At 44.8% G+C, this 18125-nt stretch overlaps 3 protein-coding genes across 3 annotated transcripts; all 3 read right to left on the bottom strand.

The window, feature by feature from the left end:
* Positions 1–8561: 8561 nt before the first annotated feature.
* LOC120674093 lies at positions 8562–12792 on the bottom strand. Its single transcript, XM_039955203.1, has 3 exons — positions 10658–12792; positions 10334–10525; positions 8562–9280 (listed from the first exon to the last, which is right to left on the bottom strand). Exons 1-3 carry the CDS (start codon positions 12721–12723, stop codon positions 8692–8694), a joined length of 2847 nt encoding a protein of 948 aa, XP_039811137.1. The 5' UTR covers positions 12724–12792; the 3' UTR covers positions 8562–8691.
* A 1171-nt stretch (positions 12793–13963) lies between these two features.
* Positions 13964–16979, bottom strand: LOC120674096 (V-type proton ATPase subunit E-like). Its single transcript, XM_039955211.1, has 6 exons — positions 16722–16979; positions 15891–15991; positions 15560–15716; positions 14844–15040; positions 14368–14467; positions 13964–14253 (listed from the first exon to the last, which is right to left on the bottom strand). The coding sequence occupies exons 1-6, from the start codon at positions 16821–16823 to the stop codon at positions 14218–14220; spliced, it is 693 nt and encodes a 230-aa protein (XP_039811145.1). The 5' UTR covers positions 16824–16979; the 3' UTR covers positions 13964–14217.
* Positions 16980–17266: 287 nt separating this feature from the next.
* On the bottom strand, positions 17267–18116 carry LOC120674097. The gene has a single exon (XM_039955212.1). It carries the CDS (start codon positions 17846–17848, stop codon positions 17594–17596), a length of 255 nt encoding a protein of 84 aa, XP_039811146.1. The 5' UTR covers positions 17849–18116; the 3' UTR covers positions 17267–17593.
* Positions 18117–18125: the final 9 nt, after the last annotated feature.

The following is an 18125-nucleotide window of genomic DNA, read 5'->3' as shown; positions in this document are numbered from 1 at the left end:
GCCTACTAGCAGTGGTGGTAGCTTCATATATATTAGCTGCTATAGGTACTAATAGCAAGGAAGGTTGATGTCCATGTCCATGTTGGATTCGATCCCTTGCACATCTTCCTTCTCGTGTGCGAACGCACCAACCACAGCCACAGGCTAGGCACACAGGCACGGCGCGCGGCCCACCACGAAGCACTCAACCAGCCGAGGCGAGCTGAGCGCCTGGATGGACGGGGGCGGCAGACGCTGCTCCTTGGAAATCTGGTCCCTTCCCGTACCCAGACACACATGCCACTCATCACAGGCCGCGCGACGTGGCGTCATGTGCGTCAACAGGCCAGCGTTTTAATTTGTTGCCATGATTTTTTATTTTTCTTTTTCCGGCAAGCTCTGGGCGTCGTCGCGCGTGTGGACCTAGCTTGGCTTGCCGGCCGGTGCTAGCCACCGGCCGGCAGGTCTGGCAGCGAGGCTGTGGGCTGGGGGAGCTGAGAAGGCGGCTGGAATGACGGGCGGGCGACGTGAGGGCTCGAAGCAGGCCGCGGGGGGTACGGTGGCGCCGCCCGTACGCACTGGGCAGTCTCGTGCAGCGGCGAGCAGGGCTCCGGCCGGCCGGAGTTGATGGGCGAGGGGCCTGGTGGAGGCGCGCCAGAGCATGTGCCCTGCCTCCTGGCCCCCGCGCGCTCGCCATGCATCTCCTTCTCCCGGACCCGGTAGTCGTCGTTACTCTTTTAGCTCAAGAATCAACTGTTTCCTTTTTGCATTGCAAGCAATTCCCGCAAGTTTCTTCTTCGCAAGCTTTGCCGGCCGGTTCATACCTATACGACGCATCCTGCAAGCTGCCGCTGCAGGCCGCCACCTCAGCGCCAAAAGCCCATCACCACTCCATGTCCTCTTTTGGTTTTTTAAGTTGCTAACTTAACTCTATAGAATCTATTAAATATACTTAATATATGATTAGTAGATAGTTACTGTAGCAATTAGTGATCAGACTAATTAAACTTAATAGATTCATCTCGTGATTAAATCACGACTTATGAAATCATATTTGTAATAAGTCTATGTTTAATACTTCTAATTAGTTTTTAATTTGCAATGTGACGCAACAACTGACTTAAAAACCAAACACACCCGAGGGAGGCGCTGGGCACGAAGGAATCAATGCAAACAGCGAGACGAGACGAGACCATGCGCGGCCTCCAGCCGGTCCTGACGGGACCTGTGGATCACTGGATCGATGCAATGCCATTGCATACAAGTGCGGCAGCGGATGGCATCGCCGTTTAGCTCCCATCCGCACATGCCGGATGGAGCCGTGTCCGTCCTGTCCCGTCCCGTCTCGAAGCAGCTCGTGTCCTAGTCCTAGTGCTGCTCCTCCGGATTCTCTTATCATGCGTGCCTTTGCCTGAGAGGGTGTGTTTAGTTCGCGAAAAGTGCGCGAAAAGTTATTGCAGTACGTTTTGGTTTTATTTGATAACTATTATCTAATTATGGAGTAACTAGTCTCAAAAGATTTGTCTCGTCATTTACAACCAAACTGTACAATTAGTTATATTTTTAATTATATTTAATACTTCATACATGTATTGTAAAATTCGATTTGACGTGCCTGAGTGAAAAATTTTGGACATTTTTTGGGGAACTAAACAAGGCCACATGCCATGTCCACGTCCTGCACCGGCTGCACGGCTGTATGCCATGGCCTTGCTCTACCGTTACTGGCCAAGGAATCTGACCAAATTCTCTCCTTTTTTCTCTCTAGTGGTAGTAAATACTGCTAGGAATATTTGCTAGTTAAGTTGTACTTACATTTTTTACAGTACGTGCTGTGCTGTATTCAGTATTCCTTTTTGTGTTTTTTTTAGATAAAGGGATGTCCCGACCTTAAACACTCCCAAGAGAGTGTTTACAGCCAAAAGTGAGATTGGATCCTTGACTTACAAGAGTTCTTAGACTTTAAAATCACAAATGAGGAATTTCATAAAAACTGAAGAAACTAAAGAACAAAGAAAGAAAGCTAGAAGGCCAAGCTCCAATTTTCTTTTTCGTTCCTGCTTGAACCTTGCAACGTTTTCACATAACACCAATCCATCACATCTTAGTTTGCTTAGAAACTTGATGTTCGAATCATTTATGCACATCATATCTCTTCATGTCGCCTCCAAGGAGGAAGCGATGGCGAAGGCACCGTCGTTGCTCGTTTAGAAAAATTGAGCATGATTTTCACCGGGAGTCCCTCATCGACGAAGATTCCTAGCATGGTTTGTTTGTTTGTGTGTACGTAATAATGGGCTAATGGCCCATGTAAGTCAATTGGGTTGGGCCCAAATCTTCACACCACTTACCCATTAGTATCCACTTGCAATGAAAAAAGAAATGGAGTTGCCATTTGGCACCTCAAGAGCTGCCAGAGAAGCGTGAGGTAGAAGAAAGAGAGAGGCCGTTGGACCAAATATTGATCAAGATCTAGCCGTTGTAATTTCCGAGCATTAGAATAGGAATAAAATGCCGAGCATGGAATGGTTAGATAGACTCAAAATAAAACCACTCAGCCCCCCCCCCCCCACCCAAAAAAAAACTATTATCTGTCTAGAAACACACAATAATACTTTATTCCCTTATTTTGCAAATTTGATATAATGAAAAACTCAGGCAGGCAGAAAGATGCCTGACCGTTGGGCAAACACACCAGGATGTTCTATCAACAAGCATTTTTCTGTCAATGACATCATGTTCTGATCGCTTCAAGAATCCGAATACCACATCGATTAGTAATCATTTGGATTTTCTCTGCGTTTTTTAAGCCAACATGCATCTTATTGTCATAGAAATACATGGCACAGAAAACAAGATGCTTGGGGTTCTTCTTCTCCTTCGTGATGTAATGAGTGGTCACACTGGCTACAACTTCTTTACTTTCTTTTTTATAAAAAAAAGACAGATAAATTTTGTTTAATGCCAAAGAAAAAGCTCACGGTAGATGAACAGATTAAAGACCAGGAAACCATAACTAATCCAAGCAGTGTCATCAGAATTCAGAAGTTTTGCACATTGTTTATGTTCAAAACAGGGGACAGGAGGAATAATCCTACTGCTGGGTTGGAACAAAGTGGTTAAAATAGACAAGGGGTGCTTTGAATGGAATAAAGCATAATGATTCTATACATGCATGACAGCATGAGCTCGTGACATAATGGCTGCAATTTGGACCACAAAATGGCTTCCATGTATACCTCTACTGTTCTTCCACCGAGCTAATTAATCCATGCTTAAAAAGAAGGTCACTCAAAATTAACAGAATTTTGGAGTCACTTCGACAATTTCAGTTCCTGATTTTTCACGAAAGAACACGCTTTTCCTCAAGTGAAGCACAACTGCATTTTTTCATTAGTGAAGCAAGATTTCAAACAGGCAGAGTCGTTCCATTGGAAAGTTGAATATTTATGCCGCAAAGCAAATAAGAAGAGAAAATTCCCTACGTGTCATTGAGAAATATAGCTCATCCCCTATATATCATCGAAAATTAGCATATCCCTTCTGTGTCATCGTTTATAATTTCTCATCCAGTACGTGCCATACCATCAAATAATGTTAACTGAACTATTAATGGGTAGGATGAAAGGACAACAATACCCCTAGATAGGATGAAGGTAGGGGTATTCTCTCCCACACCGCCAGGGGCGAAGCCAGCCGAAAATGGAAACGGGGTCTCAATTATCGCACACCGGGGTCTTCGCCTTTAGAGAACAGCGGTGAACAGTAATTCCCATTGAGTTTTTAGAAAACCATAGGGGTCGGCGGACCCCAACGAGCAAGTGTAGCTCCGCCACTGCGCACCGCCGCCGCGCGCCGGCTCACCCCTCCCCTCTACACCCGCCTCCGCGTAGGTCCCTGCCATTTCTCCGTCGACGCATGGGACCACCTTCGTCGATGCAGACGCTCCCGTCGCCTCCGCTGGAGCCCGCCGCCGAGCCGCCTAGGTCGGAGGGCGCATGTGCCTCGTCCTTGTCCTCCACCACCTGGGTGCCGTAGGGGTCCACAGGTCGTCGCCGGGGACCGCGGCGGGGGCGTGGCACCAGCTACAAGGAGGAGCAGGAGAAGGTCCTCCGTGCGTCGCTGCTCCACGCGGTTGTGATTCGAATCGGTCCCCACAAATCCGCTTCCATTTCGCGCGCATCTTTGGGGTTTGAGTGAGATTTTATTGGTTGTTTGGGCGAGATTTGTTTTCACCTTAGCTAGGGGTATTGTTATCTTTTCACCCTACCCTTTAACAGCTCATGTAGTGTTATTTGATGTTAATGGCACATAGGGGATGAGAAATTATAAACAATGGCATGAAAGGGATATGCTATTTTTTATGGCATATAGGGGATGAGTTATATTTCTTAATGGCACATAGGGAATTTGCTCAAAGAAGGGCCCCATTTTCACTCTCTTATCTCTTCATGATATAACTGGACACAATGTATTCATACTAATGCTAAACCTATTATTACACAGTGTTACACCATAGTACATACATGATAACCTGATTTAGTTACACGAACATACAAGATTGGCAGTGGGTGAAAATTCGTCAAACTTTGCATGGCCAGAATCTAGATGCATGATTTCAAGAGAACTGGGTTCCAATAAAAGCTTGCACTTGTGCCAAGTGTAAAGAACACACCTGACCTTTTGAATTATATTGTTTTTTAAGTACTGGTTAGCACTAGCGTCCATCTGATTATATTGTATATCAAAAACCAACAGTTATGTAAATACGGCTGCCAATCCAAAATACTCAATATCAGTTGTGTTTCCATATAGCTAACACTTAAAATGCATGCATGATCACTTGTATACCTAAAAGTACAATGACTTCTACGTTCCCTTAGGTCTGTGCAGTACAAAAATTGTATGTGAACCTTATTTTCATACTCCCTCCGCTTCTTTCTTCTGTTTTATATATAGAGCGATTAAGATTTTAACAAGTCATACTCTTTTCTACTTTTCTATATAGGGAAATTAAGATTTTAAAAGGTTGCATTCATAGATTTTAACCGAAAGTGTTGATGGTTAGTGGAGATCGTTGTACTCCTACTTACCAATAGGGGCGGATCCACCAGGGCGGGGGGGGGGGGGGGGGCGGTGAGGGGTCCATCTGGTGCATCAATGGAAATATGGGGAGGGTGAGGGAGAAGAAGAGATGGAGGAAAGAGGGAAAATGGAAAGATACTGGATGAAGAAGAGACCAGCCCCCCTTCAAATCATGTTCTGCATCCACCACGGCTTACCAAGCATATGCATCATACCCTAGGTTTCATGACCATACAGATGTCTTGTTATATTAATGTGCTATGTTTGATAATCTCAAGGTCTGCCTAGTTTTATTTTTGCAAAATACAATACAAACGTATAGGCTCATATACATGCACGCACGCTCACCTCCTATAAAGGCACGCGACTCTACCCTACAAACACATTCGAAAGACTGAGCTGATAGATTTCTACTACTGAATGGCACCAATTAAATTCTGAAATAAATCCAAACGCGGCCATAGAGCGTCCGTACCAAGTCAATGACTCAAACCTGGGTGGACAAGTCCGAGCATAAAGAGCCTTACTATTAAATGCGACTCCCCAAGTTCACACCGAGTTTTCATTATTGTTATACTCCCTTCGTATTGGTAAAAGAAGTAGTTTTGGACATGTTTTGGATCAAACATTGGAAATATAAATCATCAATAACTTTTAAATTGTTGAGTTTGCAAATGTGAAAATTATATGAATAGATTTGTCTTGAAAAATATTTTCATAAAAATATACATATCTCACTTTTCTATAAATATTTTTATAATAACAAAGGGGTCAAAGTTATGTCTTGAAGACCATGTCGTTGTCCTAAACGACTTCTTTTACCAGCACGGAGGGAGTATGTGACTCCCCAAGTTTTAGAAAAGCCAGACCGGAGCTTTAGTCCTTAAATTGCGTCAAACCTATAAATGGAAAGATATGTATATGGGGCCTGGTCAAGCCGCCATTATATGGCGGTCACCACTAACCCACCTAAGATATTTTTCTTTATGAAACAACCCACCTAACATCTTCCGATATTCCGTCTTATGAAACCATAGTTAAGTTCTTTACTTCCTTCTTTTGTAAAGCTTAGCAAAGTTGGCTACAACCATGGCCTAATTTGATGCCGATATGACGTGAGCCATGCTTTCTCATGAGGGGCTTTTCACTTCGATCAAGCAAAATATAATTTCGGTAAATTGTTGGAAGGGAAATCTCTTTTTGGACAATAGGCATTGTACCTACTTCATGCATGAGTGAGTAGACACATACATGTTCTGTTGACAACATAAATAAAATTGCATTAATGTAATAAGTTCACTGCACAAAATATTCCAATTACGCAAACACATGGTATATGCAGTATATTTCTCTTGTATTTGAGTTGCAGCAGTGCTCCTTCCATGACATTTAAAAACCATTTGGAGTCTTGGACGGTGGAAAGATATCATTTTCTTGAATGAGAATATAATGATCTCATGGTATATAGGATATCAAAATAGCTGAATCGTTATTATATTATTACTAATAATAATTTTCCTTCATATATACATATATAGACACACACACAAACACATTCTCCAAATATTATCACCTGAAATTGTACTAGTAATAATCATTCATCTTAACTTCACATATTTGATTTCATGTGCCTCATTATTATTGGGGTAAATAGCTTTTTATTTACAGCGAGTGCTTCAAAGCCACCAGGAGGATTCGAGAACAAGAGAGAAGCCTCTAAAGGTAGAATCCGGCCGTTAATTTCTGTCTCCAGCACTATGAGATTCGCCAAATATTTTAAGATAGCACAAGGCCAGTGCATGAACAGATGCCGGAAGGAATAAAAACTAGCGTCAGTTTCCATGCATGCAGAACTCACAGAGCTAAAGCATGTTTCTCTGTCCACACATGAGAGGGACCCAGATCATATCCAACGGCTCAGGTTTGCTCATGAGCTCTATATAAGCCCACCAACCTCTTGGCGATGGTTGTACTCCACTCAAGTCCATTTGTGTTACTAGAAATCTATAACACGATGATCCATCACCATTTAGCTCCTGTTTTTTTCTTGCATGATTCATATAGTTACTATTCTCTAGCATTTATTAGTCGAGTTGATCTTTGCCTATGTTGAACAATAATCGACGTGACCGATCGTTGATCTATGGGATGATGTTGTGAAGAAGAGGAGGAGGAGGAAGAAGAAGAAGGCGACAAAGACGACGAGAAGACCGAAGAGCTCCCTTCGATCCAATCCAGGAGGGGAAGTGGTCGGATGCAGCTGCCGGTTCATGGATACCTCTCTTGTGCAGCAATGGTGGATGCTCACCTGCACTTGCATGGGTGTGCATGACCCGGGAGATGAACCCACCAGCATCTTTCCCTCGTGCTTGGATTGAAGGGAGCTCCTCTCTCCCTCTCCCTCTCCCTCTCCCTGTTCCTCCTCCATTCCATGCATATAGTATATTTTCTATGTTTTGCCGATAATTTTCCCGTTCTTTTTTTTTTCTTTGCAGATCGATCCATGTCAAGCGCGGAAAATTTTGCCATGGATAAAAGGATGGCCATGCATGGATTAGTACCTCTGTATCAGGACAAGCTAGCATTTACAGTTTGTCATTATTGATTGAAAAAACAATACTGTTTCCTTCTCTGTTCATCATCTTTCTGCCCAAAGGAGGGAATAGGAATCATGGATGATCTATGTATATAGTAGGAGGTAGGAGATAATAATTTGTTGCATCTTTCTTTTTTTGACAGTTTTTGCTGAATGAAACAACTTGAATCCCTAAGGTACTCCATTTGCATGTCTGGAAATTAAATGCTTGATTTTTGTGCCGTGATTGACAAGATCTTCTGTGTATCCTTCACCATCAAGCATGTCGTCGTAAGGGAACGGTACGGTGTGGGTCCGTATTTTCCTTGGACATTTCGGTTGGTCCTTTCCAAATTCCAATGATAGCTCGCGTTTGCGTAGATATATTACAGGACATCCCGTCAGTGTTAACTTAACTTATCCTAAAAAAAGTGTTAACTTAACCACGCCGTGCGTACGACGTACATACTATAGTGTCTGTTATCTTGTAGCCAAGCAAAACAATTCTGCTCACAGCAAGCGACACGGCACGTACCGTCGCCTGTGCCCGTTGCTCACGAGCAGGGCAGGGTCGCCTGCACGGTCGAGCACATCCAGGCACGAGGCACGACGGAACGTTGATGTGAGCCATCGATCCCGCACACGTCCGACACTCGCCATGCGACCATGCCAGGCACCTCCTTTCATTTCCTCCCCCGACCTGCGTCCATGTCCAGCGTTCAATCCTGTCGACGTGCCTATGCGTCCCTGTTCGTCTCTACAAAGCAACAAAGGCCTCTGAAGCTCCTTTCTTTTCAGTCAAGAACAAGATGTGCCGTAAGGATAAGGGTCTGCTACGCTTTCATCTCCCTGGGTTTGCCTTTTGCCTAACAAAAGTGGTCATGGTCATTTCATTTCATTCAGGGCCGCACTAAACAATTGGTTCAGGAACTGCAATGCTTAGGAATGAATCATATACCGATATAGGTATAAACCGATCAACAATACAACGGCAACGATTTCTTTCAAAAAAAATACAATGGCAATGATGAACAACAAACGAACAGGTTCAGTTACATGCTGCTCGAGCTCACGTCGGTCTCAATCTCCTCGTCGTCAAACAAGGTATTGGACAACGTCTCGAGCGTGGCGGTCCTAGTCCCCTCGCCGCCGTCGGACTCCGACCCGCTCTCCAGCCTCTTGGCGGTCATCGGCGTCTCGAACACCACGTCGGTGCAGGCCGCCCGCCACCGCTTCCTACGCTTGGACGACGACCTGGACCGCGGCACGGTCACGGACGGCTCCTTCCCGGGGTGCTTGAGCGCCCAGACGCGGCGCAGGTCGGGCACCCAGCTCGTGAAGGAGGAGAGCCGCCTCTGGCGATCCCTCCGCTCCTGGGCTCTCACCATCAGCTTGTCGTGCCGTTCGTCGTCGTGCTGGCGGCTGCTCCGAGCGTCCCGCTGCACCAACTGGAGCGCGGAGGCGCTTGTGCTGGCGTAGGCAATGTTCCAGTGGCTACGGCCCCTGTCGACCCTGCCGTATTCCTGGTTGCTGCTGCTGGGTATAGAATCTGAACAGTCGACTTCGTCCTCGTCATCGAATAAATCGAACTCCATCTGTGTGTAGATCTTCTTGATCACATCCTCCATGGAACTGATGTACCTGAAAAAGCATTGGAGATTTCACTTTATATTACTAGTCGATCTTTAAAAATGGAAAGCATTTTAGTAAAGTAATGTAACAATCAGAAACAAGCGTTGTTCAGCTTCCAATTGTTTCTTCTTTCTAAGGAATAACATTTAGAATGTAATTCTGTATCTGTTTGCACACATACTAAACTCAGAAGAAAGGTGAAATAAAAGTTTAAAAGGTGCATTTCGGTATCCATGATCATGCAGACCAGCAATTCATATTTATAATAATAGTTTATTACCAACACTGTATTTCCAGTTTTCCACTGAAATATTGGAATGCCACTTCCTGATTCAAGCAAATAATCCGATGTCAGTACTACTATACAGCGGCGCTCCTCAGAGAATCACAAAACATGAGATCCAGTTACGTGTGATGCCACCATCTCCTTTTTTTACATGTATCTAGACTCTAGAGTGAAGGGATGAAGTCAGAATTGTAGTCAAGAAAAGTGAAAGTAACTTATAGACTGAAGCAGTCCTGATTCCCAACCAACACAATCAGTTTTTAGCTTTACAAAACAGAGATATATGGCATTCGGCTGAGCCCGTAAGCATGCCAGAGATATAACCAGATCAATGTGTAATATTAAGAGAAGTATCACAAGTCTGGACTTCACTAAATTTGTATTTTTATCTGGCTTGACCAAATACTTGCCGTTGCAGAGGACAGAACTACAGATACTATTTTGCCTTAAAGCATAAAACTTACTTCTGGCAAATAAAGAACTACGAAATATGAATGTGCACTACAAAAGTGTGCAACAAAATGAATTTGTGCTTGACCTGATACTAGACTTTTCTTTCAAATAAATGGCAGTTACAGATACTAGACTTTTCTTTAGACTATACAGCAGTGCAATAAATGAAATTGCCTCTCCTGGCATCGGTAGCAAGTTTAACCTTCAGCGCACCGTGCATGATTAAAATTACATGAACTCCAACACTAAAAGTCACTAACATTCACAAAGATAGTCTCTAGTAAACAACATTGGGATGTTGAAAGCACAGAAATTAATCATACCTGGACTTTATGGTCTTTTCAGCATACTCAAGAATACTGTCAGACTGAAACGAATCCCCTTGGAGATTGATATCAATAAACTGCAAAAGCGAGCAGATCTCTTTTATCATTTTCTGTTTTGAACCTTCCTCTATAGCAGATCCAAGTTCAGATTTGATTATTTCCATTCTAAGCAAAATCTGCAGCTCGTGTCTGGTTCATGCTTGTTAAGGTGTACGAAACCACAAAAATTAATTTATTGAGAACATAGAATTGCAAATGATATACCATATGAAATAATTACAGAGATGGAAGGAAAAGAGTGAGCACTAAAACAAAGGATACTCTCGAATTTTGTAACATGTACTGTGTTTTGTGTTTTGTTCCAATGCAACAGATGCCGAATCACTTCCTTTGTACTTCAACACGAGTTCTTTCGGTTTCCTCAACAGAATATTGGAAAGTTCACAGGTAATTTTTGTGCCAGAAGCATCTTCTGCTTCCTCGCGTTCAAAGTACCTCACTGCAATCTTTCCATGCTTAACCAACAGCACATGGACAGACAAGCCAACCAAGCGTTCAGCTAAAGTCCCCAGATCAGCATCTTCAGAACAAAGAGCTTGCTCAATCTTATGAGGGACACTCCCAAGAAATGCCTCTAAATCTTCCATAGAAGTGAACATTGAACTCTCTTCACCCACTGGTCTGTCCACTCCACTGCAATCTGTTTCATCCACTGGTATGTCCACTTTATTGCAATCTGACTCATCCAATGGTGTGTCCACTTTGTTGCTATCTGCATTATCCACTGAGAAATTGACACGACCAGCTGAAGCATCTCCTTCTGAAATCAGAACTCTTGCTTCTGAATCATCCTTTGGGGGAAGAGAATTATCTCTTTCTGTATGTAGGCTCAGTAGAGTATTAAGGTATGACTGTTTTACTTGTTTCATCCAACATTTCAAAAACCGCAATTTTTTGGATGTGGCACCATACCTGCTGAAATACAATTCTTCAAAGTCCACCACAGGAATGCTGCCATCCACATGTTTCAGGAGCACATCACAGAAGGTGTTCCAGGTGGTGGCCTCAAGTAGCTTACTAACCAGTCTGCTTCTCTTCCTCCTCGCACTCTGCACCTTTGCAGCATCAGATACACAATTATCCGCTGTTTCAGGGCCTTTTGCAGCAACCTGGCCTAAACCATTGCCATTCTTATCAAAATGAAGTACTGCACAGTTTACCGAGAAAGGCACAAGAACACCATCTAAAGAGTTCCCATCTCCATCAGAAACTGAGACAACTGCGCAATAGTTCCTTCTACTAAGGAACACCAGCATTAGCTGCCAAATTGGCTTGGCAACCCCTAACTGATCCTTCTCGTCACCAAGGACCAATTCAAGAATCTGATGAGGAAAGAACTCCCTGTCTACAGCTTCTTCAGTGTCACCCTTGCCTCCATCTCGTAGCAACCCACGCACCATGGTCGCATCACCATTCCCACCCATCAACAGATCCGAATTCCCCACTTCACACACCGACTTGACATGTATCCTGGAAACGCCATTGCCGCTGGCCTGCCACGGTGCGGAACCAACCACCTCGACCTCACAGCCCTTGCAGAGCAGCGGCTTCCCCTCGACATCGGCGATCTCCAATATCACATCCCCTCGCTGTCCAACTTCTGCAACGCCAAGTCCAACACCACCCCACACGAGCGCCGGCGGTGCGACCGCCGACCCCAAGGCGACCGCATCGGCGGTCGTGAACCACCAACCCAACTTGGTGACCGCCCTCCGGATCCCCTCGCAGGCGGAAGCGACGGCGACCCAGCACACATGTAGGCCATTCGCCGAAAGGCGGTCCCTCACAGGGCCAAAAACCTTGCGAAATTTCTCTACGTAGCCGGCGTCGCACCCGAATTCGTCGAATTCGGCGGCGGCCGTGAAGAGGACCACCAAATTGGGCGGCGGATCGAAGGCGCGGCGGCGGGCGTGAAGGGGGTCGGAGTCCCAGGAGTAGTCGTGCTCGAGCTGGAGGAGTGACTTGGCGATGGATGAAGAGGAGGGGACGCGCGGGTGCGTGGGGGGCCGGAGGGCCAGGCGGCGGAGCGGAGCGAGGGCGGCGAGGGTGGCCGGGTGGAGGTCGAAGGAGAGCGGGGCCGGGGCGGCGGGGAGGGGCCTGGGGAGGAGAGAGGAGGAGATGATTGGGGAGAGCGAGGAGAAAAAGAGGCGCCCCGCGGAGAGGGAGGCCTGGGACGGGGTGGCGGCGAGGAGGGAGGTGGCGGCGGGCAGGACGGCGGCGAGGTAGGACGAGGCGGCCGCGGCGGCCCTAGAGCCTGGGGACGGAAGGAGGGGGTCCAGATCGAGGAGGAGGACGACACGGCGGGGCTCGCCAGCGCCGGCCGTCATGGGTGAACTGGATGCCGGCGGCAAGAGGGGAGCCGGAGCAGAATGGCTGGGTAGATCTGCGTGTGGGGTTATGCTTTTCTAAATTTTTTTTTTCGGGCAAGGGAGGAGGGGGATTTCCAAACTTTTGGCGGGAAGGTCGAGCGAGCCGGCGGAGAAGTGCCGCGGCCCAGCGAGGCAGAAACTGGCTCACTCCCGGTGGGAGAACGGTGCCGCAGCAGCCACGAACGAAAGGCGGCGAGGATCGTGTGAGTGCAAATCACGTTACCGGAAAATTTTGTTCAGATTCAGACATCAAATGTGAGCTCTGAACATTGACCGGGCATTTTTCGGGATCATTATGTGATCTGGACGCTTGAAGATAAAAAACTGTTGGATCAATCGTAGCATTCAAAATGTGATCCAAGCCCAGCTAATCGTAGCATTCACATTTTGGATGCAAGTTTCCCAGAGTTTTTTTTCTTTAAGTTAGAGTGAATGGATTTCACAGGAAAACAATTAAAATGTTATACAATTCTCGGACACTTATGCCGTGTTTAGTTCATTTTGCCAATATTTTTGAAATGAATCTTACTAATTTGGAGTTTTAAATGAAATCTATTTATAAATTTTTTGTATGGATGAGTTGTAAATCACAAGACGAATCTAATGAGCCTAATTAATTCATAATCAATGGGTGATTACTGTAGCATCACTGTTACAAATCATAGATTAAGTAAGTTCATTAGATTCATCTCGCGATTTACAACTCATCCATGCAAAAAGTTTTATAAATAGATTTTATTTAATACTCTATGTGTCCAAACATTCGATTCATCCATGCAAAAAGTTTTATAAATAGATTTTATTTAATACTCTATGTGTCCAAACATTCAATGTGATGTTTTTGGGTGTAAAATTTTGAAATTTAAACACAGCCGGGGCGTTTAGTTCCCAAAAAATTTCCTACAGTACCCGTCACATCGAATCTTCTGACAGATGCATGGAATATTAAATGCAGTTGAAAAAATAACTAATTGCACAGTTTAACTGATTAGGATGAGAAGAATCTTTTAAACCTAATTAATTCATGATTGAACATTAATTATCAAATAACAACAAAATGTGCTACAGTATCCAAACTCAAACTTTTTCACCAACCAAACGCCCCCTTAGTGTTCTAAGGTCAGAAAACCAGGATCACTAATTCACTATCTCTTCGACAAAAGCAAATAAATGACAGCCAACGGGATCATCTCCAATGGGAAAGCATGAAAGACGTCCACCTTATTATTTTAAGAAAAGATCGTCACAAATATGAACACAGTTTTATTCTCTTATTTATTTTGGTGCAGGATTGGACGGTTTGGAATCTGATGACAACGCCTCCATAACAAAAATAATAATAGTTGAGATCAAACAGTTTGTTAAATCACAATTGAGCTGCCAAAGCATGCTCCTGGACATCATCAGGGTACCACAAAGAGTACTGTGCCGCATTCTTCTTTCAAGGATTGGTTACACAGCTACCTGCCCGAAAAGGCTTTGACGGATCTGTACATGTGCCAAAGAAAGGTTGTCATCAGACCAAAGAGGTAAACTGAACAGAATCACTTCTGAAATCAAAAGGCCGAAGGAAATGGGGGAAAAAAGAGAAGTGTTACTTACCTCGGGCAGCTTCTTTCTAAAAACCACCTGTAGTCTAGCATCCAGTGTGTTTTCACAGACGATCTTTCCATCTCGGGAAGCTAGCACAACTCCGCCAGAGCTACATTGAAAGGTATAACCGTGAGGACTGAGATGCCAACCTTAACATTCATTAAACATGATTAGATTGACGTCGAACAGATCCTGTATACTTATTCCAGCCTTTAGAGGAGGGATTACTCAAATATGATTACAAAGGTACACTATTACCCCTAGTGCAATTGCTGTGATTCTATAATAAAAAAAACCAGGCAATACTGGGAGAAGAGCGTGAGAACTGAGAAGCAATGAAGCCACCATACAACAGATTCAATCATCTGACAAGGGAAATGGCAAATGCCCCATTTAGGAGTTAGGACAGAAGCTTCAGATAGCAGTAAAATAAACTAATTTAGTAACATGCAGTAGGTATCATCAAAGGAGATTGCAGGCCTTACCAGGAGGGACCAGGTGCCTGATAATGACTGGGAGCAGATGGCAGATAGACATGACGGTCTACCACTATCTCAGGAGGATATACATTTGCTTTTTCTGCATACTCATTCCTTGCCGACTCCAAAACTGAATCAACAAGCTCAAGATCCTCTTTTCTGCAGCGGAGAAGCACAGCTGGCTCTTTCAGACGCAGCAAACTCTGTTCAGAGAAAATTTTGCATTAAGGCATTAACTAATGCTCAAATTACTGGAGAAATGGAACTAGATGTTAGTGCAAATGAACTCTACTCATGTACGTTGGATAGATATACCAAATTGAGCATCAACCGCTGCAACTACTTTACAAGTCTAATAAAAAGATTACAATATTCTTTTAAAAATTATGACTTGAATATTACTTGTAATTTAGGCACATTATTCTTCAGGGTTAGGAACAAAATTAGTTCAAGGATTTTCAAAGAAAACTGAATCATTTTATATCATCAGAAAAATTAACATGGCAGTAGGATTGGTGTTAATTCCAGCAATGAGAACCCTACCAGACTAAATGGCCTGAAAATGGAATAGACAGCACAACTCAAATATTCTTTTTTTGTGTGTGTTTCTTTTTGGACCGCATTTGTTCTCTATGTGTGCTGTTGAAATGAGCAACGCTGCAGCTGCACCAAGTTCGTGCTTCATATTTCGCATAAAAGAAAGCAAATTAAGTCCTGCTAACCTGAACAATAAGTATCTTCAGAAGTTTCTTGTAGGTTTGGTGATCTCGGCTGATGTACAGTAGCTCTTTCCTTGCTGATTCCATCATATTTGTTACTAAGTCATCCTGAGCTTGAAGAACTTTAATTCGGGAAGCATTGAGCTGCATTGAGTAGTCACTGCATAGAATAACACATGACAAGATCAGTGAATAGTTTTTAAAAAAAATATATTGAAATATGATGCCAAAGAGTGAAATTATTCAAAATGACCTGTAACAATTAGTTGATTAATTTACAAAGTGTTAAATAGGTAATAAAAAATAAGGCACACAAAATAACAAGAAGTATTACATTTTCTTCTTGATACCAACTTGCTTCTCTTTGCGATCAAATTCCTGCCTGATCTTCTTCTTTTCAGCTTCCACCAAATGCAATTTTTCAATTTGGAATTCCTGAGTAGTTGTCATTCACATAAGTTCGCTTTATAGAAAAAGTTGCAGATTTCAGATTAAAAGGAACAGACATCAAATCATGGCATCACTCGGTTCGTGTTTTCCTGTGACAAAAGTGTCATGGTTGTCCAATGGCAATGGGCACGAAATCTGATGGAAGCGAACAGGCTAGTTCACCTTTTTTATTCTCCGAATTTGCATTACATGATAAACCTGGTAAAAATTAGTTCAGCTAAATGCAGTACATGTGGTTGTCTCAGATAGCAGTACCACTGGGAAGTAGCTAAAATATTTAACATATTTGTATTTCATACTAGAGAACTGGCAACAAACACAGTGTCGCAGTTGGTAACAAACGCAGTGGCATTGATTCCAGCAGTACTAGCACAATATCCCACCACTGCAAAATCGAACCGCTACGGAAGTAAATCCGAATGACAACTTCTAAGCCCCGAATCTCAGCTTGACCCTGCACAAACCCCCATTGGGGCTGTTCGGCTGATTTAAAAGCCGGCAGATTTCGGCTGATTTAATAGTATCATGTGAGAAGAAATAAGCCAAAACAAATCGAAATAAGCCGGGGAAAAAAAAGCGAACAGCATTGCGCGATCCCAGCACGCTGTACCAGAACTGAACCTGCCGCGATCCGGATCTCGCCGATCGCTTACGAGATCCGGCCCTTAAAATCCTCTAGAAGACAATGCACGGATGAGGGGTGGGGCGGGGATACCTCGGCGGCTGCGGCCTCGATCTCGACGGCCTTCTCGACGGCCTCCTGGAGGATGAAGTCCGTCATCTGCTTAAGCTGCCGCGACACGTCCACGCCCTCCATCTTGAGAACTCCCTGCGCCCTCCCGCTGCTGGTGCGTGCTCCGGTGGTCGCCGGGTCGGTGGGAGGCGGAGTCGCCGCGGCGGTGGGTTTTGTTTGATCTCTGGGATGTGCAGGTGGTGACGTCGTGGCGATTCGTTTCTATGACGCGGCCGTCGCGGACCCCCGCGTAGAAGAATTTCCTCTGTATCCGCTTTGTATTTCTTTTTCTTTTTTTTTGAGAGGGCGCTTCGTATTCTGGTGTTTGTGTGAGATACGCTGCCTATACGCACGCGTACACGAGCTGGACCTCAACTGGCTCAGGAAAAGCCTCGGTGTAACACGGGCTGGGCTTCCTCACACATTTCAGCCCAAAGAAAAATAGCCTTTTTACCTTTCCATGGCAATATAGTATTGCCTAAGAAAGAAATACCCGGTATATCCTCTAAAAAAAAAGAAATACTCAGTATACACGTACACTATCCATCCATGAATGGAAAGGCTTACTACAAGGAAGTAATTGTACATGAGTTATGGGAAATACATTCATCTACTGTAGGATACAGCAGTGTGCTTGGGATTGTTTCAGATTATTATCATATACAATCATGCAACCGACTGATGGTCCATCATTTGTGCAATCTGAGCACTGACAAGACACACGAAAAGCTCCAAGATCGATGGATTCATATGTACATGCACAAAAAGAAAATCATATCAAGGAGACGACGCCCAGGAACACCATGCAGGCCTGCAGCGAGCGCCATCACCGGCGGCGAGCGCGCGGGCGGCTTTCAGAAGTAGGGGAAGCGCGCCCTCATGGCCGGCGACGGGCAGGACTCCTGGCAGAGGGCGTCGAGCTTCCACCCAGGCAGGGGGACGCCGTCCTCCGCGCGCCCCTCCTTGCCGCTGCGGCGGCCGGCGTCCACCGAGGACGGCGTGCCCGGGCTGATGGGCTCCTTGCCCGCTGCCTTCCCCGCGTCGACGACAGCGCCAACGCCCGCCGCCGGGTCGATGGTCACCTCCGGCAGCCGGCTCTTCCCCTCCATCTCCGGATCTCCCCTGGAATCACGTTGCGCTGGAAACTGGCTGGGCTTTTTGCTGTACGTGTGCTACTCTGCAGTTTGCTTTCTCTAGCTGATGCCTTCTCACAGTAACTTGGTTTGCAGTTTATATTACTTTGCAGATGGCGATGGGGTTGTCTTCTATATTTTCTGGAGAGAAACGGATAAGATCGAAGTGGGTGAACATTTCTTCACGGGGTTAGTGCTCTGATAGCGATGAGCACATGTTGACAAAGACGATTATCTTCTCCTCTCTTTTTTT

Source organism: Panicum virgatum, chromosome 5N (assembly GCF_016808335.1).
Source record: "Panicum virgatum strain AP13 chromosome 5N, P.virgatum_v5, whole genome shotgun sequence".
Lineage (NCBI taxonomy): Eukaryota > Viridiplantae > Streptophyta > Magnoliopsida > Poales > Poaceae > Panicum > Panicum virgatum.
This window is presented reverse-complemented; position numbering and strand designations above follow the sequence as displayed.